Source organism: Ostrinia nubilalis, chromosome 23 (genome assembly GCF_963855985.1).
Source record: "Ostrinia nubilalis chromosome 23, ilOstNubi1.1, whole genome shotgun sequence".
Lineage (NCBI taxonomy): Eukaryota > Metazoa > Arthropoda > Insecta > Lepidoptera > Crambidae > Ostrinia > Ostrinia nubilalis.
This window is the reverse complement of record NC_087110.1, coordinates 4,987,277-5,013,473: the sequence shown is the minus strand read 5'-3', so window position 1 is coordinate 5,013,473 and position 26,197 is coordinate 4,987,277. Positions and strand designations below refer to the sequence as shown.

The 26,197-nt window shown below is 38.7% G+C and overlaps 1 protein-coding gene across 2 annotated transcripts in view; it reads right to left on the bottom strand.

The window, feature by feature from the left end:
• Positions 1-2,840: 2,840 nt before the first annotated feature.
• Positions 2,841-26,197, bottom strand: part of LOC135083363 (uncharacterized) — a 52,216-nt gene continuing 28,859 nt past the window's right edge. For both annotated transcript variants that reach the window (XM_063978102.1, XM_063978101.1), the window contains 5 exons: positions 8,926-9,110; positions 8,105-8,264; positions 4,115-4,288; positions 3,629-3,795; positions 2,841-3,029 (listed from right to left, as the gene is read on the bottom strand). In XM_063978102.1, coding sequence (XP_063834172.1) covers positions 2,886-3,029; positions 3,629-3,795; positions 4,115-4,288; positions 8,105-8,264; positions 8,926-9,096 — 816 coding nt within the window. In that variant the 5' untranslated portion in view covers positions 9,097-9,110 and the 3' untranslated portion in view covers positions 2,841-2,885. The remainder of the gene's footprint in view (positions 3,030-3,628; positions 3,796-4,114; positions 4,289-8,104; positions 8,265-8,925; positions 9,111-26,197) is intronic.

The window sequence follows — 26,197 nt, the reverse complement described above, 5'->3', positions numbered from 1 at the left end:
TCAAATAACCAAGAAAAGCAATTTTTTTTCAAAAAGTATCATTTTTTATTATTTGTTGGCATTTTTAGGGTTCCGTACCTCAAAAGGAAAAAACGGAACCCTTATAGGATCACTTTGTTGTCCGTCTGTCCGTCCGTCTGTCAAGACCCTTTTTCTCAGGAACGCGTGGAGGTATGAAGCTGAAATTTATATCAATTACTCAGGTCTACTGTCCCTTGAAGCTGTGAAAAAATCAAACTTCTAAGCCAACGCAATCAAAAGATACAGCCGTTTATGCCGCAAATTTTCGACACTTGCAAGGGAATCAAAACCTACAGGGTGCTTCCCGTGAACTCAGAATCTTGAAATTTGGTACGAAGCAACGTCTTATAGCATAGATAAAGGAAAAATTACGAAAACCATAAATTTTTAGTTACATCACATAATATATTTTTTTTTAATAATTTTAAACTTACTACCCATTTCCTCATAAACGCGTAGAGGTATTAAATTGAAATTCATACCAAATACTCAGGTCTATAATACCTTTAAGCTGTAACAAAATCAAACTTCTATGTCAACGCAATCAAAAGAAACAGCAATTTAAGCTGCATATTTTGAAACTCGCAAGTACTCGCAAGGGAATCAAAACCTAAAGGGTACTTCCAGTCGACCTAGAATCTTGAAATTTGGCATGAAGCAACGTTTTATAGCACACATAAAGGAAAAATTCCGAAAACCTTAAATTTTTAGTTACATTACAAAATATATATTTTTTAATAAATATAAACTTATGAATTTCATTTTGCAATAAAAATACCATAGTTATGACTCGATTGTCGTAATGAACGAACTTTGTAAACCTTGCAGGTTTGTACGGAACCCTCGGTGCGCGAGTCCGACTCGCACTTGGCCGGTTTTTTGTGTATTTATGTATTTTTTTAGTATCGCCTGTTATTTAGCATTATTACTGTTTTTATTTTATCAGGATATACCGCTTAGTTTAAAAGTTATTACGTTTTCTTTACAATAAGTAATTGGAAGAAAAAAAATCTATAAAAAAAAAAATTTGACCTCTTTATTGTCGATAAAAATAGGTCTATAGTTCATTCAACTTATGATGGTGATTTAGACAGATAAAACGTTTCGTTTATAGTTTCATCTATTTTCATATGTACACTTTAACGTGACTCACACTGTATAATAACAGCAAAGCACCTTCCCCCGACCTGCCAATGTTAATGAGATCAAGTTGTTATCTGAAAAGTTAAATTACTTATTTTTCAGTTACGAAAAAGCCCAAACTTCATTAAAGTACTTTAGCGGAGCATCCTTTGATTGGTCGGATGTAATTTTTCAGGAACCTTGGGAATTCTTGGGAAGCTATTAAGGTTTCAGGTTGGGGTGTGACTTTGAGGAATGTATTTAAAGAGACATTCGCTCTAAAAGTTGTCAACCTTTGTGGTTTTGACAAGACATACGCCCCGTATTCACAAACGATGCTTGCTTTGAAGCACACACATTACTATGAAGTCTCACAGTGCGCGTGGACGCACAGGGTCACACACGAACCAATCACAGAGCTCTATTCAACGATGTGCCCTCTATTTGCTGCTTCGCTTAAGCAAGCAACGTTTGTGAATACGGGCGTAAGTTAAAGTCAAAATTTCTTTGTTTGTCTAAACTTTTAAATAGTACTTACAAATAGGATCACAGCTATTTCAGCTGTAGGACGTCCGCTGCTGAACAAAGGCCTCCTTTAGATAATTTTCGTGCTCCAACTAAATTAGGTTAACCTAGGAATTAATTGGATTCTTGAATATTAGTGTTTGTTTTAATAAAAGGCAGCCGCCATAAATATAGACCTTCATTGTTTTAACAAATTGTACATCCCTGATTAAAAACTTATTATGAAGTAATAACTTTTCCTTTGTCTAAACTTTGACCGGATAAAACCTTTTGTTTTTTAATAGCCCTTTATTATTACAACTAGTGTCAACTAGAAAAACATAAATTTCTCAATAGTGCTATTGAAAAATGACTCATCATTATCATCATTTCAGCTACAGAACGTCCACTGCTGAACATTATGGTTAGGAGCGGCCTGCATCCAGCGACTTTTGCTACCTTTATGATGTCGTCGGTCCACCTTGTGGGTGGACGACTTACGCTGCGTTTTCCGGTACGTGGCCTCCACCCCAGAACCTTGCTGCCGATGACGGCCGATTGGGCAGCAAGACAATTGATTATTGAGTAAATAAAATATTCTGTGTGTTTGTAACATTGACACTTGCCTTCAATCTAAAATAATCAGTTTTTTATCATCTCACTTACTCGATAACCGACCTAATATAATGTAACAAATTACTTATCACATTACAGGTGCAATATACTAAAACTTGGACAGCCCAATAACATTGTTTAATACGGAATTACATCTTTACGGGCAGTTACAGACGAGGGTGCCGTAGTAGGGGCACTAGAAAGAATTTTACGAGCACCCATAAAATTCTTAATCGTTGGACACTGGGCCTTAATTTGACGGACATTTTCTATCTTCTCGTCAGCTACAGGTGGCGCTACGGTATTTGACAATGTTGGGTTTATGAGTGAACGTCTTCGAGGATTAGTGGTTGAGAGACACAAATTAGAGAACCCGGTTTCAGTTCCTGGAGTGGACACAGAAAATGGTAAAGAGACCACTTTATTAGTATATTGAAAAAATAGTTAAAAGAAAAGTTCAATGGTAGTTGTTACCAGTTTAGTGGTTCCCAGTAAGACGTACAGACATTCTTCTAGAACTTTCATCTGAAGCTGCCATCCAGACGTTTAACGCGACCTCCAAGAAAAGAAACCCAACGTATAACATAATAAATATAATAAAAACAAACATTATAATCAAGTCATCAGTCATCATCATCGTCTAGCGGCTGTATATTAAATCTTGAGGAGTGTTGCGCATGCACTTCTTGCGGTTCCTCCACTCCTGGGATGCGGTACGCCATCAGAGCAGCACCATAGTTGCCAAGGCCTGTATCCCAGAAGACTATCTGGAACAGAACAAGAATCAGGCCTTTTCATCTCCCTGAGAACTCTCTCTCTCTCCTATCGAAAACAAAACACGCGCGGCGTACCCAGCGGGTTTTATCTACAAGGGATTCACAAGCGAGTTGTGAGTGACGCATTACGCACGCGTACTATCCGTTCGCTTTAAGTTTGCCGCTGGCGATATGACGTCAATATTTTTTATTTATTATTATTGATAAAAATTGTGTTTTTGCGTAAAATAAGACACATTAATTGCGTTTAATCACTAACTAATTGCGTTTAATCGCGGTTGGGGGAGGGGACGCGCATTCCACGAACCGGCAAACTTAGCGCGAATGGGTAGTATTCTTCACCCATTGTAAAAAATATTTGCTATGGAAAGAAGAAAAACACGCGTGTGGTGTGTTAGATAGCGACACAGTAGCTTCTTGTGGCAGTCAGCTCTATGGCATCGGCATTCGGCAGTGATCGGTACTCACTGACGTATGTAAACAAAACGGTGCTTTACTCTGAGACTACAACTAAATCCTATTAATAAAAGTTCTTTTGAAAACTCGTTTTTTGTATCCATTATTTTTTATTGAAAGAAATCTAGGCTTACCTGCTCATCAATAAGGTATCTGATGTAGTATATTTCATTGTACTTCTCGAAGCCAATCTCAGCAGCGACTTGCTGGCTACGGCCAGTTGTGAATATGCCAGCGATGGCTGGCACGTTTGCACTGGCGGCCAGGCCAATGGCAGCCTTCAGCATTTCCTTTGCTATGCCTGAAAAAATATTATTTTATTAAAATAAAAATTTTGAGTTTCTTAAACCTACTGCACCTTCATTTATTTTAATGCAAAGAAAGTAAATAACTTTTATTGTGGATGTCCTATTAAGAGGTAACTAAGGGGGAATCAAGCGAACATTAGGCCTCCCCAACCCGATTAGCCAGCGTGGGGAGTGTAGTTCAAATGTTACATATTTGCTCCTGGTAAGAGAGGGTCATCCTCCGGCAGGGGAGATTAAATGATCAGGATGATGATGAGCCTTTGATGACGATAATAATGATGGTGATGACACAAATAACCTTCATAAACTCACCTCTGTGCCGGTACCTTTTCTTCAGAGCTAGTATGTAGACTTTGAAGTATTTCCTCACGCCAAGTTTCTCGAAAAGATTTACTGGTTTCTCAACAGCGTTGTAGAAGGTCATCACACTCGAATACAGGGGGTTGTGGGTTATCTTCACTCTACTGAATGTGCGGGAGAAGGCATCTGAAAGAACAATATTTTATCTTAAAGTCTTACAGGCAATTTACTTTTGGAATTCAGCTTTCAAAAGGGATTTATAAGTCTTAGTACAGTCAGCATCAAATAGTTCGTAACACACAAAGTGATCAAAAGGTTGATGACACAACCTTATTCCAAATGTAACAAAGACGTGTTGCGAACTTATTGGCTACTTTGGGTGCCACGAACTATGACGCTAACTGTTCATAACTATCAATGATAATAATGTGCACCAGTGCTGAGAAGCAGCCCATGAGACTCAGTCACTTAAGTAGAAAAGCTTCTTTGTGAGACTGTGTGCTGTAGATGAACTAAACTAAAGTCCGGTCGCCGAGAAGATAGAATTTCGTCCAATGACCCCAAGCTACCCATCCTTTTCGCTCGCGCGTTATTATATTGCTGTCGCGACTGTGCGACGGGCAGCCGCAGTGATTGTGCGAGCGCGACAGCAATATAATCACGCGCGAGCGACAAAGATGGGTAGCTTGGGGTCATTGGACGAAATTCTATCTGCTCGGCGACCGGACTTTAAATCTCAGAACCTACAGTATTTTAATTAAAATATAGCCCACACCTTAATGGGTATTGAGTTATCAAACAATGTAAATTAATAGGTAACATAATAAAATGTAACATCATTGATACCAATCAACTACAGATCTAAATAAAAACCTCTACTAAGTTACCCAAAAAAATCCTGAATGAATATAAAACTTCCTTGCATCGCTTAAGTCACACAAAACCGTCCAAGTAAACAATCGATTTACAATTCCCTCTGCACACTATTCGGAATCTATTTGCGTATCGATACAATCTGACGAGACTCGATTCGGGCTGTATCGATAGCTGTTACATTAGGGACCAAATTCCTTCAATGCTTTGAGCCTAAATTTTTACTGCATCCGTAAAAAGAATTCCGATTCAGCTTCGGATTTGACGTTTGGTGTAAGTATGAGGAAAATGGAAAGATGTTATTCGTTATCATCATCATTTCAGCCACATTGACGTCCACAGCTGCACATAGGCCTCCCCCAATGATTTCCATATCGCTCGTTTGGTAGCGTACTAAGATACGGGACTATTCCCACCTCTCTTTTCCACCGCTGAAACTGTGTAGCCAGGATCTACAGCTTGACCGCCAATAAAAACCCAACCAGTGAAGGTCAAGTTTGTCCCGGGGTAAGTCAAACTGTCACTGGATCCGCAACGAAATTAATTAAGATTATAGGAGGAGTTGGAAGTTGTTCCAGTTGTTGTTGTTTCCTGTTCCAGAGCAAAATAATTGATTTGTTTCAACCAAAGGACTTTTACTGCTGGACAAAGGCTTCCCCCAATGATTTTCACAGTGACCCTGGTTCTACGCTTCCCGTATCCAAGTGCTTCCCGCGACCTTTACCAGATCGTCGATCCAGCGAACTCAGGACTACCCATATGATTCCTTAGATCAAATGATTGGGCAGTTGATGCCAAGTTCTTTTCGGTTGGTTGTACAATTACATTCTTATTAGCTTTGAAATCAAACAATTTAGTTCGCGACATATCAGGGTCGTCATAATTCCTATTGCCATACAAAATCTACTGCAGAATAGCGAGTGGAGCAGTGGTATGAACTAAAATGCAGTTTCAAATAAAATTTAACCCGCTAACCGCTCCCACTCGTGCTTACGCCATATTTCTTATACGTAAATTGGATTCCAAGCAGTCGATCGGTATAGGTCTATATTAGGGAGGCTGATGGCGCCACCGGAATAAGAACGTAAGGTGAACTTGTTTGCCTTTTGAGTTCGCGATCACCGCGGCTTTTATTGCCCACTTGCGTTTTACTGACTCGGTTAAATGGTGGCTCGATTAATACTCGGTCTATACGTCTGCTATTGTTGACTCCTTGCACGAGGTTTTCGGGATTTACAGTTACGCGGTTTTCCTTTTCGGCCGTGTTCGTCTTTGGTTTGCGTCACTCTTGTTTATTCTGAGTTGCTGGTATAAATGAGAGAGAAGGAATATAGAAAGACGTTTAGAACTTGATAATAATTAAGTATGTTATTAATTTAATGTGACATAAGACCATAAGACATTGCTCCCAGATAATCTTTGGGCTAAACAGAAAAAAATCGTTAGGCTTTTGTTTCGTAGCACAATAATACTAAGGCTGAGTTGCACCACCTTATTTTAACCGTGACTAACCATAACAGGTGGTTTTGTATGGTGTTTGACAGATTTTTGATGTTTAACCCAGCCTAGAAGAAGAAGATCCCAGTTAAAACTCATGCAGAGAGCGATGACTTATTTCGTAGCACTCCAGTAAACATACCGTAGCACAAGTCAACCGTAGTATGCCGTAGACTCGTAGCATTGCGTAGTACAACAGATTTTTAACCGACTGTGCCAAAAGGAGGGTTATAAAAACTCAAGTTATTGAAGCATCCCGCAAACTATCGATAAAAAGTCTGTAATCTGCAGGGAGTCTTACTATGAGGTCTCACAGTGCGCGTGGACGCACAGTGTCACACACCAATCACAGAGCTCTATTCAACGCTGTTCGATTTGCTGCTTCACTTATGCAAGCATCGTTTGTGAATACGGGTGCAACTCTGTGGCATTTACTCGACTTCTCATAGGTGCCATTTTGCATTAAAAATAGTTATGTCGATGGTTTGTTGGTGTAAACAAAGTACAGTATCTATTTTCGCGAAGTATGAAAAGTTGCACAAAATCCACGAAACACAAAATATTAAAATAACTAGCATTTCGCATTGTAATTTATTACAAGGATCCCCGATTTACATTTATAAAGTACACAAAATGTAACCCTTTGGGAGTAAACTGTTAGATTTATTCGTGCGAATGAACCTTCAATAATTACAACAGTTTATGTTGAAAATATCTTGTTACCTACCGCTATTTATGAAATCAGCCCGGCTACAAGTTAACCCTTTAACGGACAAGTTAAATTGTTCATCGTGTTTTGAACCTTCATACAATGTGTTAAAGTTCAAATATCATGGGAAATATGTATTTGCAATAGCAAATACCGTGTAAAGGTTTAAGTAGATATTTTATGTCAGCGTACATTGCATAACATACACTTTTTACATTCTGATATTTCAAATATTTTTTGAACAATTATGTGGCATGGAGAGCTTTTATCTTCTATCTTCTATATAAATAAAAATGAATCGATATTCGTTAGTCTGATTAAAACTCGAGAACGGCTGGGCCGATTGAGCTGATTTTGGTTTTAAAATGTTTGTCGTAGTCCAGGATCGGTCTAAACGGTGAGCTAATACGCGCGCGATATTGTTTTTTTGTGACAGACAAAATTCCACGCGGGCGAAGCCGCGGGCGGAAAGCTAGTTAAAAATAAAAGTCATTTTGCTCTTTGTATGTTAAAGAACGAAGCACACTTATCAACCTGGAAACGGATCGTAACCGTATCAACACGAGGCCGTCAGTATTCTTTGCACGAAGCTATACTGAAATCGCGGTTCTACAGGAGAGAGTAACTAGTGGTGGTAAATTAGGGCTATATTTCACCGGGACACCATGGCGGCGCAACCAGTCGCCGCTACCAACAAAACGTATACAGCTCTATAGAGAGTTACTCACCTGGTGTCCGTTTGGTTGCGCAAAGCTGCATACATTTTGTTGGTAGCGGCGACTGGTTGCGCCGCCATAGTATCCCGGTGAAATATAGCCCTAAGAGAGGTTCGTGCTCAAGCAGTGGTGACTTAATGACCTGCTGATGATGATGATGATGATAATGATGATGACGATGACGATGATGATGCTAACTACACATACGTTTCTCCTGTATCCTCATGATCATCACGCCGACCAACTTGTCAACTCCCTCTTTGACAGCTGCTATTGACATTTTGTCCTTCATCCATATCCTGACGTTGTGTACGAATTCGTCGGTGCCTTCTCTGTCTTCTGCTATCTTTACTGATCTGTAGGTTAACTGAAAATTACAAGTAGCTGAGATAAATTCACACTTTAGTGGTTGAGGATTCCGGGTGAAGCTTGCTTCCACTTTCGGCCAGATCATCACTTACCATCAGGTGAGATACAGGCCAAGAGCTTCCTCGTTGTGGATAAAAAAAATAAAAAAATAAACTTTTAGACAGTATTATAAAGTTGAAATTATATTTGAACCAAATGGGAATAAAATGAATTAACATTTTACAAGACAACAATAATTGCCAAGTCACTGCTATTATTTTATCCTTGTGTAGCAATGAAGATTTTATCTGTTATAGAGTTAAATATGCACCAAAACAGTATAAATATTAGTGTTTAAAAGTTTGTGCAATAAAATAACATCATAATGTCTTTAAATTAATTTATGAATCAATTAAAATTTTAAAGGTCATTCATAATTAGTTTTGAAAATTAGTTTTGTATGTTTCGAAAGTTTTACAGTCTTTGGTTTTTGGCCAATGGACTGTGAGTGACTCAATGTCATCATTATTGTTATTGTTAGAATTATATGATATACATACATATTAGAATGTTAATATTGAATTTTACCCAACCTGTAAAACGCTCAAAAAGAAAATATGCTCGTACCGTTTATTTTATTGAGTTTAATTGCCACTCAATGAACAAATGCTTAAACTTACCTCCTCCGGAAGATAGTGCTTCTTCAGCAATCTAACAGCATCCTCGTACCTCTTATCCTGTAGATCCTCGAACCTGATACCGCAGGCCACTCGGCCCCATATAGAGGGCGCTTTTATCCTCTCTTCTAGAAGCTTCATCTTCTCTACTTCTGCTTCTGCACTCTTCGCCATTATTGATTAAAAACCTAAAACAATGATAAGAATACAAAGAGCTTTTTTAAAGTAGACCATAAGTCTAGGCGCAGACCACCGACTTTTAGTTGCAATGTACGCTCACATAAAATACCAACTTAAACCTTTACACGGTAAATAATTTTTGCCGTGATATTGTGAACTTTAACACATTGTATGAAGGTTCAAAACACGATGAACAATTTAACATGTCCGTTAAAGCAGTTAAAGGGTTAACTTGTAGCCGGGCTGATTTCATAAATAGCGGTGGGTAACAAGATATTTTAAACATAAACTGTTGTAATTATTGAAGGTTCATTCGCACGAATAAATCTAACAGTTTACTCCCAAAGGGTTACATTTTGTGTACTTTATAAATGTAAATCGGGGATCCTTGTAATAAATTACAATGCGAAATGCTAGTTATTTTAATACATATTTTGTGTTTTGTGGATTTTGTGCAACTTTTCATACTTCGCTAAAATAGATACTGTACTTTTTTGTACAATCGCCAGCAAATCACCGATTTTTTTAAAATACAGAACTAGGCAGTATTTGACCGCAAACGCACATGATGTTAAGCGAGTTGCTGTCTAGGATGGCATTTGCCTTGTAGGTGCTTTCACTCTTGCCTTGAAAAGGAAATTAAAATTGGGCCCAACTATCGGCCAACTAAAAATCGGTGATCTACGCCTAGTCTAAGACTTAGTTGGCCGATAGTTGAATCGGGCTGCTGATCAGTATGGAAGTACCCACACCTATTTGGTATCGGCCAATTCTTCATACAAGTTAGGATCGGGCCCAACTATCGGCCAACTAAAACTCGGTGGTCTGCGCCTAGGCTAAAATAGAAATAAATAACTAAAAGCGTACCGTTTTGATTATAATCGTAAATTGTAAGTAAAAATAATCTATAAAAACCCTAATCTATTTACAATTTCTTGGAAATTCAATCGTATGATATTATAAATATTTTTATTGTTTACAAACGTTACACCAAACCGCGATGACAGTTTTCACTGTCATAACAGTTTCAACTACATGAAGTTCAGTATCAAAAAAGTTTTGATAAGTAATTAATAATCTCTGCTTTACCTAGTCAAACAGTAAAATCATGCAAGGCTTTTTAATCATGTCACAAACAAAGAAAAATTATACAAATCTATCTTTCTTTATGTACAATTCTCATCATCTTCATTCTTTCATCTAAGCATTTACCACATTTATTATTTAACCCAAAATTCCCATTTTTTCCAATCACACATTAAATTCCCAGGGTGTCCAAAAAACAGGACGGATCCCAAACAAACTCACCCGGATCAGTATCCGGATCTATCTAACCGTATAGCTAATGACATCGATCGGCCAAACTTATTCGCCACTATTTACCCGAAACTCGAGTGCCTGGATGTTGTCGAATGATTCGGGCTGTGTTTAATCAGGCGCACCTGGTTTTGTTCCGATTCCTCTTAACTGTAGGGCGGCCATGCTTTCTCAGGTTCCTGAACTATTTAATTCTGTATGAAAGACCGCAAAGCCGACGAAAAATGAATTCTCTAATGGAGACCACGTCTCAGCAAACGCAGGACTATAACTTGCTCAATAAGAGCTCAAAAAGATAAGTGGTTGTACCTAGCTAGGTGAAGAAATGGAAGATCGTGCTTTTTTACGTTTCGAAAGAATAACGACAGGACGTTATTGCACTGCACTGCAGACAGTGGCCTACTATTAGCTTATCTGAATGAATTGTTTGATAGAAAAGAATTCGAATGTAAGATCATAATATTTACCTCTAAGGGCTATATTTCACCGGGACACCATGGCGGCGCAACCAGTCGCCGGCTACCAACAAAATGTATGCAGCTCTATAGAGAGTTACTCACCTGGTGTCCGTTTGGTTGCGCAAAGCTGCATACATTTTGTTGGTAGCCGGCGACTGGTTGCGCCGCCATGGTGTCCCGGTGAAATATAGCCCTAAATGTGTCACCTAAGCTTTTAAGCCCCCTTTGAAAAAAATCATGTTTGTGTTACCATGGGGGTCACTTAAAAAGTAGGGATTGATATTGAAAACGGGCATTAGTCTCCTCAAAAAAATGAGCCATGGTCACCTCGCACTTTCAGGTGCGTTGATTGGCGGGCAAACTCGCCGGATCGGCATTGTTTTAATTCTTGATTAGACCTCCAGCCATTGTTGACCCTTTACAGACCAACATTCAGGTTGTTTTGTAGATAAATAAAGCTTATCTGGGTTATTATTATGTTTGAAGTGAAGGTAGATTCGGGTTTGATGAGAGTTTTGAAGAACTTGGCAATTACCTCTTGAAATTTTGCAAAGCGTGTTAATAAATTATTATTAAGAGGATACCTATTTACTCGTACATCATTACAATAGACCCTTAAAGTAGGTAACTGAATTTCAGAATCTCCGATATGCCTAATTGCTAATTACTCGTGTCTAATTAAACAGTAGGTACGTGCTCCGTAATATTATGTAACTTATTCGAATTTTATTGAAATATCTGACTTCTTCAAAAATTGATAGCGAATAACCCCTGACTTTCAGATATACTAATTTCATAAATTTAGATAAAATTTTCCATACAGGCGCTGCCACATTGCCTATATGAACCACACGCCCCATGATTGGAAAAGAAGGTAAACACAAAAGAAATTCCACACAAGCTCAAGTCGAAACAAATTCTAATTACGAAAACGCTTAGCGAGCGTTCGTCTCTAATCAAATTTTTTGTAAGCCTAACAAACTTGACAGAGAAAGCCTAAAAGCACAATTACCATAATGAAAATGTCTTACCTCAGTTTAATCCAATTATTTGAATCCCACAAAGAAAACACTGGGAGAGACCGCCAAATACAGGGTGGTACGGAAAACTGAGTCGGTTATAAAAAGAAAGAAAAATAAATCAATAATAACGTTATAACGTTACGGTAAGGACGTCAAAGTTTGCGCGACGTCGGCGAAATGAGTTGGACGGAAAAATGAAGGCAAGATTGAGTGGAAGTAAAAAGTGCAGTTCCGTAGTAACCATCACTATTGCGAACAATTATACGAACATCGGGCCACCGTAAATCGTCTAGCCAGTGTAGGATGGTCCCATCTCATTCCCTTCACTAAAACTTTTCTAGAACTAATCTAGAAGTGCTACAATGATGATTAACTTAAGATCGTGGCGTAGCGTAGGCTATAGGTACTTGGGTATTAGGTAATCAAACGTCTTTTGCATTTTGAAATCCTGTATCAAGATAGTTCAATTTTTTTTTATCCTTTAGCATGCATGCATAGCAGATAGCGACACCAGGCTAAAGAGTGGTGCATCAACAGTTACAATTTGCATAGCAGCCGAAACATCAAGCCGTGAGTACAATGTATTGTAACTCATATAAAAAATATCGCTTTGAGACCCGTGTTTCTTTCTCTATTTTAGTTGCAATACTTCTAAACAACAATACTGTACAGTCTGATGTAGTCAACTGTCTTTCTCCAAAAGTATTGACTGCCAGTGAAGATGATGACGACGCAAGATGGTCAACGCAAAAAAATCATTTTTTCCCACAGAACCCTAACTGCGCTGAAAGCTTAAATCGATATAGAGCGAGTCAATAGAGTTTGGTCGATGCTAAAAGAAAGCACGGCGGAAACATTCGCGCAAAGTCCTTTGTCGGATGTACTGCGTTGTCTATGAAAATATTAATAGGTTTGCCAAAGGTTCTCAGTGAAAAATTCAAGGAAAAGGCAGGTAAGTTACTTATCAGTCATGCTCTTTCTTTACAAAGAAAAAGTAGAATAAACTGAATTCATAAAAAACGCGAGTTTGTGAATGTTATGGAAAGTACAGGACGGTATTTTATGAAACTCACAACTTTACAAACGTAGGTAGAAGCTTAACTTTATTAACTGTACAAAACAGATAATCACAAATCACTTGGGAGTTACCTACTAATCATTTCCAGTCAGCTCCCGAGAAGTGATAGTTGTTGACATTATCAGTTTTTTAATTACCTGGGTCTAGCTAGATTCAATGACAATGTGTAGGACATTTTCATTATACCCTTTAAGAAAGCTCATTTCAAACACCAAATATCTCTCAAGCCTTTCAAAATATGTTCACTTTTGTACGCAGAAAACTAATATCGAGTAAAGGCTGAAGCATATACTAACTTCTAGTTCGCTCCCCAAAGAATTGAACCTCTATAAATTGTTACGAATTTACATTGTTTCACTATAGATAAATTGGGAATACACGCCGAGAAATTTCTGAAACATGGTTGATTTTCTAGCAAAAGTTACAGCTAGTTAGCAATATAATTTTCGATGGAGTATGAAAGTTCGGAATATATCTATTGAAGTTAACAGCGTAGAGCGTGGTTTCTCAAACTGGGGTGCACGATACCCCAGGGGTTCGGCAGGGATCGTAAAGGGTTAACGTGAAAACACCATATGACAAGGCTGATGGAAATCCTTGGGGAAGAAAATTGTCCAGAAAAGGGACACAATACTGCCCACTGTTGGGCAAAGTTCTCCCTAGATCTCTCCAAACCATTACAGTCCAAAATCAACATTTTCCTCTCCATTCTCCATCTTAAGAACTCTGTAAAAGCATAATTATGGGGATTCGTTGATAATACTTACTTTAAAGAATGTTGTTAAATCTAACTATGAAGAATTAAAAAGCACTTCCACTAACTCTTTTAACTAAATTACGTCGTTTAAAAACTTGTTGAAAACTTGGAAAGTGAGTTTCATAAAGCATTTTTCTCACTTCTAACTTATCCTTCACACTTACGACCATATTCATAAACGATACTTGCTTAAGTGAAGCAGCAAATCGAACGCACAGCGTTGAATAGAGCTCTGTGAGACCTCATAGTAATGTTTGTGAATACGGGCTAATAAGCTCAATCGCTGATTAAGTCAATTGAATTCCAAACACTCAAGTGTTTGAAATCGAGCTTCGTACAGAATAATAGATCAACTCTTCCAAATTACAACCGACAGAGCACGCTAATATCACAAATCGGACTACAATCGAATACAATTCGATTAGATTGATCGACAATCGCGATTTGTGACGAATCGATGCTTCCCACAAGTGATTAATTGTTCCGAAGTAATTGATTTCGGTGTCATATACATTTAATACGAATAGTAGGGTAAGGCCGATACGCCCTCCGTATAACCACGATGGCCACAGCTCGAATAGATCAGTCAGTATTTAGTGTTCGACTGCCAGATGGATATTTTACTCTTATTTCAGCACGTAAATATCGAGATCAGCTTTACGAGCTATGTGCCCCGCCCACTGCCACTTGATTTTAGCAATTCTGCGAGCTATGTTAGTCACTTTGGTTCTCCTGCGGATCTTCTCATTTCTGATTCGGTCACGCAGGGAAACTCCGAGCATAGCATGCTCCATAGCCCTTTAGGTCACCTTGAGCCTTCTTCTTATGAGGCCCATAATAAGCGACCACGTCTCCGTTCCGTATGTCATCACACTGGTCAAAGATTTTGTCTTTGTACTTAAATCAAGTAAGTTTTTTTAAGAACATTAGTAATTTGTTTTTGCAGAAATGGCTAATACACTCCCCTTAGCCCCTCGTACTAAGCTAAATTATGCTTGTGTTTCGAACTCGCGTTCTTCAAATGACGAGGCAGGAGCCAGCCCGACCCCTTCACCGTTCGGCTATCGTGGCTTAACCGCTGGCTGATCTACTTGCCCTGTGTCCATGACGTTGTAATTAACATACCTATTAACCGTGACGTATACGACGGGCCGCGTAAATTAAACTGAGGAGGATGTGACAGGATGATGTTATTAAAATTTGATAATTATGTCATAGATTTTGATGACACGAGGTGTGATCCTGATGTTATGGTGTTATATTTTGTAGCACAAAAATATTAACAAAAAAGTTATCATCATCATCATCATTTCAGCCACACTGGCTCCCCCAATGACTTTCACATCGCACTGTTACAACAGAATAGTAATTTTCTTGAAATACTGTGAATCTTGTTTCTGTATCTGTCACAATTCGTTCCTAAAAGGTGGTATGATAAAAATTATCTATCTATTTACTTATTATTACTGTCCTATACGCCTATTAGTACTATCTTATCGTGGGTAGGCCCCCCACTAAACGGACCGACGATCTGGTAAAGGTCGCGGAAGGTGCCTGAGCACCGGTCGTTGTGGAAATCATAGAAAACTTGTCCTATTCAACAGACAAGGAAACTGTCCTACGCCTTTTCTTCAAAACATACATTTTACATCCACACACATCGCACCTGTGATCGCTTTCATCGAAAACACATGAGACACCCTTCAAGGCGCTAAGATTTCACTAAAGCCCCACACTTTGACCCATCCCAGCTCACTTTCACCACAATATAGATAGAAGCAGAAGACTATCTACGTACAAAAACCATGGATATCGCCAATAGCGCGCGAAGTGTCGCGAACCAGTCTAAACCAGTGCGAGCGCGAATGTTGCCCTCTTGAGACAGGCGTGTCTCAATCTCAACGTAAATTAAGTATAGATCGTTTCATCCACGAAGACGCGCCCCACCATTCTTCCGCTAATGTTTGAGTGTTATCGGTATGTCGTCGTCGTTTCAGCCAAAAGACGTCCACTGCTGGACAAAGGCCTCCCCCAAGGTTTTCCACAATGAACGGTCCTGCGCTGCCCGCATCCAGGCTCTTCCCGCGACCTTTACCAGATCGTCGGTCCACCTAGTAGAAGGCCTGCCCACGCTACGTCTTCCAGCCCGTGGTTGCCACTCGAGAACTTTCCTGCCCCAACGGCCATCGTCTCTACGAGCTATGTAGGTATGCTCGGATCAAACTCACCGCACCCCGCGCTTCCCTCGACCAAAAATGGTGGGGCGCGTCTTCGTGGATGAAACGATTTATACAATCACTTGATTTTCTTCTGTTACTGTCTACTTTGTGCTTTCACCCTGTATTTTTAAATCGCCCCAGTAGTGCCCCAAAGACTCAGCGTCCGGATACCTATACGTATACCTACTATACTTACATAAATATGTTTATCTCAAGACCGTTTCTGTAATTTCAATCCAATCTCTAGCGGCCGTTCACATAAAAGGGATGTAATGTTATCTCTGATGAAAGATACAGAAGGTGCATTAGGCATAATAACCATCTGGTTACGCCACCCAAATAAGTTTCGTTAGGCGTTGCGCTAGTGTCGGAACACTCGAGTCGAGGTATTTACTTGGCAGCTGGCAGCACCTTTCGGCAGAAGTTTTTCATTAACCTTCTGTAGTTCCCACTGTAGATGTAATAAGGGCGAAACATAAACCTTTCTAAATTACCCTGCATTCGTTCCCACCATTCCTGTGTAGCTAGGATCTACAGCTGGACCGCCAATAAAAACCCAACCAATTAAGGTTTTAAGTTTTACTAAAAATTATCTATTTAACCTATTTTCAGAGAAATAAATATTTCCTATTCTATTTTATTGATATAATATCCCTCTGCACATTTCATGTGTTTGAAAACAGCTACACTTAAAAATGTAAAGTTGATGTTATGTTTATTTCTCTTTTCTTTTTTTACTCACCATTTCCTTTTCTGACCTTAACAATATTCACTAATGCCTTCTCTGTAACATCCTATTCTATGACCCGTAGCACGTGACCGGGCATACGCGGCCGGCACCGCGCGATTGTAACGGCCTTCAAGAAAAAACCTCAGACAAGGATAAAGGACTTGGAAACGTATGTTTTGATGTTCAGAACACATAATTTATCTTTTGTAGTGCGCTTTCAGGAACGGTATTTTTGAAGCATGCGAATCGATTGTAATCGTGCGCGAAAACAATCCTGTCAGTTCAGTACCAAAAAAACGTTTGTTATTTATTTCTTTCACTGTCTCATACTTTTGTTACTTTGCCAGTTATTTGTTCCGTGGGTAGTTAACTCAGCTATCAATCAAACCTTGTTACTAAAATAATTAACCCATCAAAAACAATACTTGTCAAAAAAACCAAGTCTCGCAACTCAGTTGTTCTACGGTAAAAAGTTGTGAGATCCATGTAATACCAAGTCCAGGCCAGGAAATCTTTAACGTTTTACATAAATATATTGACTTGGCCATCGCACTAAATAATTTAATTTACACGTGTTTTCATGTTGTGAGTTGCGAGACTTGGTTTTTTTGACAAGTATTGTTTTTAATGGGATCTCATTTCTTTTTGTATTTTGTAAACAGTTCTATATCTAACCAGCAACGAATTTTCTTAAAGTCCTCTCTCTGACTTATGAATTTTTCTTATTTTTGTAGGTAGCCTTCCGTTTTCTCTTTTCCGGTTCTACTTCTTGAGCTGAAAACTGGACCGAAATTGAAAAATGTTACTCGACTTGGCGGGGACACTACCGTGTGCCTTTATATTTAATTTTATATGATATTACAAACTTATTTAGGTAAGTAGTTAAATATTTATAAAACTGGACCGAAATTGAAAAATTTTGCTAGACTTAGCGGTTGCACTACCGTGCCCCCAAATATTTTAGTTTTTCCTTGATTCATACACCAAACACTACTTATATTTCAAATTTGAAGCTTCTAGGTCTGCTAGAAGTGCCTTAGAATTTTGATGATCGGTGAGTCAGTCAGTCAGTCAGTGAGTGACAAAATTAAGAAACTTTGACCCGTTATAATTCTTAAACTACTGGTTCAAATTGAATGAAATTTGAAATATACCGTGTCTTTACAGTGCCTGCATGGATACTGAAAATTCAGTCTTCTAGTTTTATCCACAACGATGATACAGGGGGTCGAAAATGGCCTGAATTACTTCGAGAAAAGGATGGTACGGCCGTGCCGCTTTTTTGCTCGACTCGACAGAAACTACCTAGTTATGCATCCGTCAGCTCCCTCTGCTCTAGACTAAACAAGATAAGTCATCACTTTCCGCTCTACAGTGTAAGCATTCGTAGAATTGTTATTCACATAAGAGATGTGTCAGCAGAACTAAATTGTAAACACCGTACTGGACGACTGCGATCGGCCACAATATTAAATCATTATTAAATCGCCTCCAACTCGGCGAGGACGTGATCACTTAGTTTAATTAAATATAATCCTTTTTAAAAAGCTTCCACCCCGCTCCCGAAATCTGACTGGCGCAGCCGTTCGGATTTATTGCTGCAAGTTTTCCTAAAGTTTACGCGATTGGTGTCAAAATCCGCCGTTTAAATTCGTGATACTACGGGAAACTAATAAATCCGCCGAACCAAATAAATTTGTCATCGAAGTACGGGTGGAACGAGTATGCAGAGAACGGTCGGTTGGTGAGTAGAACTTTTCGCCAATCCTTCCACTCCTTATCCTCTGTGTAATTTTCATGCTTTTTAAATCGTAGGGAAATATTGCTACTCCGGGATAGAACTTCTCCCAGGGTATCGCATTTTGTGTTTTCGTCATAAAACTTTATCGTTAACACTTTTCGTTTAGATTTAAGTGAATTAAATATTGAAACAAAGTAAAGTAAATAAATTGAAATAAAGTAAATAAAGTGAAATAAAGTAAATAAATTGAATATTAAATTGAATTAAATAAGTTTATTGTGTAAAGTAAAAATTATTAAAGTTTTTAAGTTAATTGTCTCTCGAAATTGAACAATTAAATTAAGAACCACTCTTATTTTTACTGTGTATTTTTACTGTGTATTTTATTGTGTATTTTATTGTGTGTTTTACACGGTAATCACTACGTGTATTTTAATTGTGAATATTGTGTAAAGTACTGTTACAAATTCTGACTGGCGCATATCAATTAATAAATTTAAATTCAGTAAAAATGGCTTCACCACAAATCGAATCCGTACAAATCACGCCAATACCCAACGAGATGCTCAGATTAATTCCATTTTTTAATGGTGACAAAAAACATCTAAATTTGTTCCTTAAAAAATGTGAGTATGTTATATCGAGATATAGAGGTGGGGTTGAGCAAGATTTATACGTGTACCACGCTATCACTAGCCGCCTTACAGAAAATGCAGCAGCACTGTTATCAGAACAAGAAAATTTAACAAACTGGTCGGAACTTAAGGAAATTCTGACACAACATTTTGGAGACCCGCGTAGTGAGGCATGTATTAATATCGAATTAGAATCACTAAAAATCAGATCGAATGAATCGTACACAGACTTTTGCAACCGCGTGCAATCAACCAGGTCAATGCTTATATCCAAAGTAAACACCATAGCAGACGAGTCAATCCGTCACGCCAAAATCACCATATACAACAACACCGCGTTAAACGTGTTTCTCTATAATTTACCAGAAAACCTCGTACGCATTGTGAGATTAAAGGCACCGTCCACTTTGGAAGCCGCCCTCTCGATTGTGCTCGAGGAAGTAAACTTTATGGACCAATATAACATGCGAAGCAAAATGCATTCGCAACCCAAACCTAACAATTCGTTTACGCCAACTCAACAGAAATTTTCAGGCAATCAGCCTCATTTTGTCAGCTCTAATGCTTTCAAACCGATAATTCCTCCACAATTTAAATTTGGCCTTCCGCCTAATCAAGGCTACAAACCCTTCCAGCAATATGGAAACAAACCTTTACAACAATTCGGCTATTTCAAGCCTCCGCATCAACCAGGTTTCAGGCCGCCGCAGCAGTTCGGCTACAGGCCTCCACAGCAGTTCGGATATAGACCGCCCCAGCAGTTTGGCTATAGACATCCTCCTCAGCAATTCGGTTACAAACCGCCTCAATTCGGCTATAAGCCACAGTTCGGTGCTCAGCAAGCCCAACAAGTCCAGCCGCCACGTATGCAGCTGACCGACGTGTCTATGCGTACGGCTACAAAACCAAACAATGTAAATGAAACAAACTTAAATGATCTGAACTACGACGAATCAGAACAGTCCTATTACGATCAATATTATTGTGAATACCCTATAGACGAATATAATAACATGTACAGCGAACAGTATTACCCTGATTTCGAGGAAACTCCCGAGGAAACCCAGGAAACTGAATTCCAACAGGATTTTCACGAAACAGCCTCCATCAAAGAACAGAACAGATAAACATTAATTGCGATCCGGAATTAACATTACCATATATTTACCTACCGGAACTGGATGCTCGCATGATGATCGACACTGGCAGCATGCGTTCGTTCTTCAGTCCGCGTATTGGCTATCAGTATTTCAGTGAATTCATAAAAAATGAACCATTCCAAGTTGTGAGTACACACTCGTCAAGTATTCACGATGAAACTATGGAAATCCCCCTTTTACCAACATTTAACAGTGACAAACACCACAAATTTTATTTGTATGATGTAGACAAAAGATACGATGGTCTTATTGGAAATGATTTGTTAGAACAATTAGAAGCACTAATTGATTTGAAAAACAGGGTCCTTAGGACTAAAACAGCATGTATTCCGATAATTAATAACAACCTTAACTACGTTATTAATTTACCTCCACGTTCAGAAAAACGCGTAAAGTTACCTGTTGACCAATATTCAGGTGACGCTATTCTAAATTACAGAGAATTTACAGACGGCGTTAGAATGCCTAGTGCAATCGTTAACTGTCGCAACGGATACGCATCCACGATTATTCAAAACACTTTAGACAGACCAATCAGTTATAAAATCACTTGCCCATTTAAAGTTAATAAATTCGAATTGACTGACATTCAAGTTAACACGACACAAAACATGAATGACATCGAAATTGACAATTTACTTGAAGAGAATTTGGTAAAGTTACGATTAGACCACACAAACGACGAAGAGCGTGAAAGAATTTACAGCCTTTGTCATAAATATAAAGACATATTTTATTGCGATCAACTTCCATTAACATTCACAAACAAAATTAAACATCAGATAAGGACAAAAAATGAGGATCCAATCCACGTAAAGCCATACAGACAGGCCCCAGCTCAGCAAGCTGAAATTACTAAACAAGTAGAAAAAATGTTAAAAGATAATGTAATCCAGGAATCCCACTCTCCTTGGAGTGCACCAGTTCACCTAGTGCCAAAAAAAATGGACGCATCTGGTGAAACAAAATACAGAATGGTTATCGACTACAGACGTTTGAACGACATAACGATAGACGACAAATACCCATTACCAAACATTAATGACTTATTTGATAAATTAGGAAAAAGCGTTTACTTCAGTACGATTGATTTAGCTAGCGGATATCATCAGATTGAGGTAGAAAAATCCGACAGACAAAAAACTGCCTTCAGCACACAAAACGGTCATTATGAGTTTCTCAGAATGCCCTTTGGCCTTAAAACAGCTCCGGCAACATTCCAAAGAACTATGGATAATATACTTAGAGGTCTACAAGGACTCCATTGCATGGTTTACCTTGATGACATAATTGTGTATTCCAGCAGCTTAGATCAACACCTGGAACATCTAAAATCAATTTTCGACAGACTTAGAGCCACAAACCTTAAAATTCAACTTGATAAATCCGAGTTCCTTCGTAAGGAAGTGCTTTACCTAGGACACACCATCACGAAAAACGGTCTTAAACCTAATGATGATAAAATTGACGCTGTATTAAATTACCCAATTCCGAAAACGACCACAGAAATAAAGAGCTTTTTAGGACTTGTAGGATATTACAGGCGCTTTATTAAAGACTTTGCTAAAGTTACAAAACCATTAACGTCATGTTTAAAAAAACGAAATAAAATCGTAATAAATCAGGAATATACAGACGCATTTAACAAATGTAAGGAATTACTTACACATGCCCCATTATTACAATACCCAGACTATGACAAGCAATTCATATTAACAACAGACGCATCGAATGTAGCATTGGGCGCAGTACTCTCACAAGGACAAGTAGGCAAAGATAAACCCATAGCGTATGCTAGCCGCACACTTAGTGATACTGAAGCTCGATACAGTACAATCGAACGCGAATTACTTGCTATTGTATGGGCTGTAAAACACTTCAGACCTTATCTCTATGGTCGTAAATTTGTCATTTACACAGATCACAGACCTTTGGCATGGCTTAACTCGCTAAAGGATCCAAACAGCAAATTAACTCGATGGCGTTTACGCTTACAGGATTACGATTTCGATATCGTGTACAAAAACGGGAAACAAAACACAAACGCAGACGCGTTATCCCGCATAAAAGTAAATGCTCTTGATTCAGATAATCAGTCCATGAAAGTAAATGTTAGCAAAAAGGAAAAACGTATTCAAAAACATGTTGATAAAGTTGTAAAGAAAATAGAAAAATTATCATCAGGAAGTACAATAGTAATTTCCGACTCTACATCCTCAGAAGGAAGTAGACAATTAGGTTCAGAATATCCGATTCCGTCGTCAAATAATTCAGACTGTGTCGATGAACAATCAAATAACTCACAAACTATTCATTCCGCAAAGGATACCGAATCACAAGGCATCCCAATCTTAAACGAAGCAATCGATAACAAACCTAATCAAATATTAGTCTTTGAACGATTCGATAATGAACTTTCAGTCAAAAACCTTTCACGCGATAAACAAAAGGTTCTTGAAGTACATTTACCTGATAATAATGCAGAATTAGTAAAACAGTTTTTAAAAGAATATATCAAACCTAAAACAAAGTATTTCATTTATTTTGAATCAGATCAACTTAGACGAATTTTCACAGACGTAATTATTAAACTTTTTAAGAAAGATGTAGTTCAGTTTTACGAGTGTACAGAACGGGTAAATTACATAGAAGACGAGGGTGAACAAAAAGCAATAGTTATCCAATACCATGAAGGAAAAACATGCCACCGTGGTATTAAGGAAACATTGATTAGAATTCGTAGAAATCATTTTTGGCCTAACATGCAACAAACAGTTTCCGCAATCATTAACGCTTGCGAAGCCTGCCGTAAAATGAAATACGATAGGAAACCCATAAAACCATTTTTACAATTAACTAAAACTCAAGATTCCCCATTTCAGGAAATTTTCATTGATCTCTTCAGTATTGAAGGAATCACATATTTAACCCTAATTGACGCCTTCAGCAAATTAGGACAAGCAATAGAGATACCTAGCAAATCAACATCAGACGTTACTAGAGCACTTATGAAATATTTCTCATTCTACGGAATTCCAAAACGTTACGCTTTCCATTTTCCCCAAATTTCCTTACCTTTTGGCGAAGGGTTTGAAATACTTACCGATCGTAACACCGTGTCGCCCGCTTGCCGCCGGCGATCGCTTCCTGTGCTCTACGGACAACCAGGCTCTACATAACGAGCCTACCTGCGTGGAACAGCTGATGAGGTTCAGTAAGGACCTTACCTCCTGCAAGCAGCACCAGATCCAGCTGGAAGAAGTAAAACTCCAGCAGCTCAACGCGAACAACTGGATTCTGTACAGCAGACTGAAAGCCACGCTGACCAAACACTGCGACAGCGAAGTCAGTAAGCAGTCAGTCTTCGGCACGTACATCATCACCATCGATGAGCCTTGTGACCTGGAAATCCATGGCCTGCAGATCCACCATCGACTCTACATTTCATCAGACATCGTAGAACACATACCGGTGATTCACCTACCCGAGCTACCTGTAAACGCAACGCTATCCGGTGCACGCGCACTCAATATGCATGGAATCAATTTGGATGAAATCAAATACATGTCGTACGCCCTGAAACACAGTGCAGCAATCAGTGCTAGTGAAAATGAAACAGACACTTCTTATTTTACATACTTTACATTTGTATTAGTTTTGATTCTTTTTATGTTAATTATGTTAATTGCCTTCCGCAAACATGTAGAAATTTTATGTAAACGAAATTATCGGAATACTCATAAAAATGAAACTTCCGATAATTTCTCACTTAGGGAGGGAGGAGTTATGCATCCGTCAGCTCCCTCTGCTCTAGACTAAACAAGATAAGTCATCACTTTCCGCTCTACAGTGTAAGCATTCGTAGAATTGTTATTCACATAAGAGATGTGTCAGCAGAACTAAATTGTAAACACCGTACTGGACGACTGCGATCGGCCACAATATTAAATCATTATTAAATCGCCTCCAACTCGGCGAGGACGTGATCACTTAGTTTAATTAAATATAATCCTTTTTAAAAAGCTTCCACCCCGCTCCCGAAATCTGACTACCTACTTATTGTGAATCTAACCACTTTAACGCGCTTTCTTGATATTTCATATTTTTTTTTGTTTTTTGAGTTCAAATATTGAACCTACCTTGAATTCTGATCTATATTCTATTGGAATAAGAACCTGATGACTTTTCAAATGTGCTTTTTTATTTAAAATACTACACGAATCGAGTAAATTCGTATGCGATTTAAAAAACGAATGCTTTAAACATACGTCCCTAGGGATCGTTCATTCGAAACGTTGCCATCAGGAAGAAATAATGTATCTCCTGGCATTTCCGGTCAATTTGGATAAAAGAGATGTTGTCATTTTCAACAACAAAGACGTTTTGTCACAAAACAAAAAAAGCCCGTCGATTTAGCTGTGCCATCTTAAAAATACGTCACACACCACCAAAATTGATTGTAGTTTGATTTTGTTTGTTTTTGTTGAGGAAATGAATTCACTGACAGAATCAAACATTGAACTACTCCTTTTTCTTCTGAATAACTTTGTAGATCCAATAATAGTTTAGCTTTGCCCTGGGATAAACTTGGCCTTCACTAGTCAGGTAGAAACCTACGCCTGTATTCACAAACCTTACTATGAGCTCTCACAGGGCGCGTGAACGCACAGGGTGACACACGAACCAATCACAGAGCTCTATTCAACGCTGTGCGTTCGATTTGCTGCTTCACTTAAGCAACAATCGTTTGTGAACACGGCTGTTTTCTAACTGTAGATCCTAGCTGCACAGTAGTTTCAATTGGGACTTGCTCTTACAGTAGAGCTTAAATTACTTGATGATGATGTGCAATTTAAATTAACCTGATTTGCAAAGGACCAGGATCTCGCATAGTAGATTCCTGTAAAAAGGTCTTTCAGTACTTGTAAAAGAAAGAAATAAAGAAAAAGTATTTCATCATCATCATTTCAGCCATAGGACGTCCATTGCTGAACACAGGCCCCCCCAATGACTTCTACATCGCACGGTTGGTAGCGGCCTGCAACCAGCGCCTTCCTGCTACCTTCATCAGGTCGTCGGTCCACCTTGTGGGTGGACGTCTCACGCTGCGTTTTCCCGTACGTGGCCTCCACTCCAGAACCTTGAAAAAGTATTTATTCGATGCAAATACAAAATAAAATAACAACTAAGTATAGCAAAACCAAACAGAAAAGTACAAGCACCAAAATGGCACCTGCTCTGTCTCCAGTCGTCTATTCAATTCTACTGCAAAGTCGCTATATTTTTACAGAACAACATCAGTAGAAAACTCATTTTTACTCAAGTTTCTGTGAACCAAAACACAGTCATATATCCGGCTACTTGTGTATTCGCTCTGCGAGCGCACTGTTTGAAACGTTTTGTCTCGTTTGATATTACTCGGGACTCCGGAAATGACATTTTACAAAATCGAAAAATATTTGAAATGCCATGTTGTGTTTGGTTATGGTTTGGAGTGGAACGAATTCAATATCTTGGGTGTAAATTTTAAAACTAATAACTAACCTGCATTTTAAAGGCATCAGGGTAAGTCTTCCCTGCATATTAAAGCGGCTTGCATCCAGCGCCTTTCTTTATGAGGTCGTCGGTCCACCTTGTGGGTGGCCGCTACCAACCGGCCTTTGTGGAAATCATTGGGGGAGGCCTATGTTCAGCAGTGCACGTCCTATGGCTGAAATGATGATGAGATAAATATAGTCGAAGACGGCAGTAACCTTCACCCGGAATCCTCTACCACGGTGGAACTAGCTATCTTACCTCCAACTGCCGAAAACACAACAATGTTGTTAACCTGAATGTTAAGTGACAAATGGGGGTAGCTAGCCAGGAGGCTTAGAATAAGCCTTACCACTTACTACTGAACCAACCAAGCTTAATCAAGCTATTTTCTAAAATAAGAGCCTTGAAAAGGGCCTATTACGGTCTACACATAGTAATGA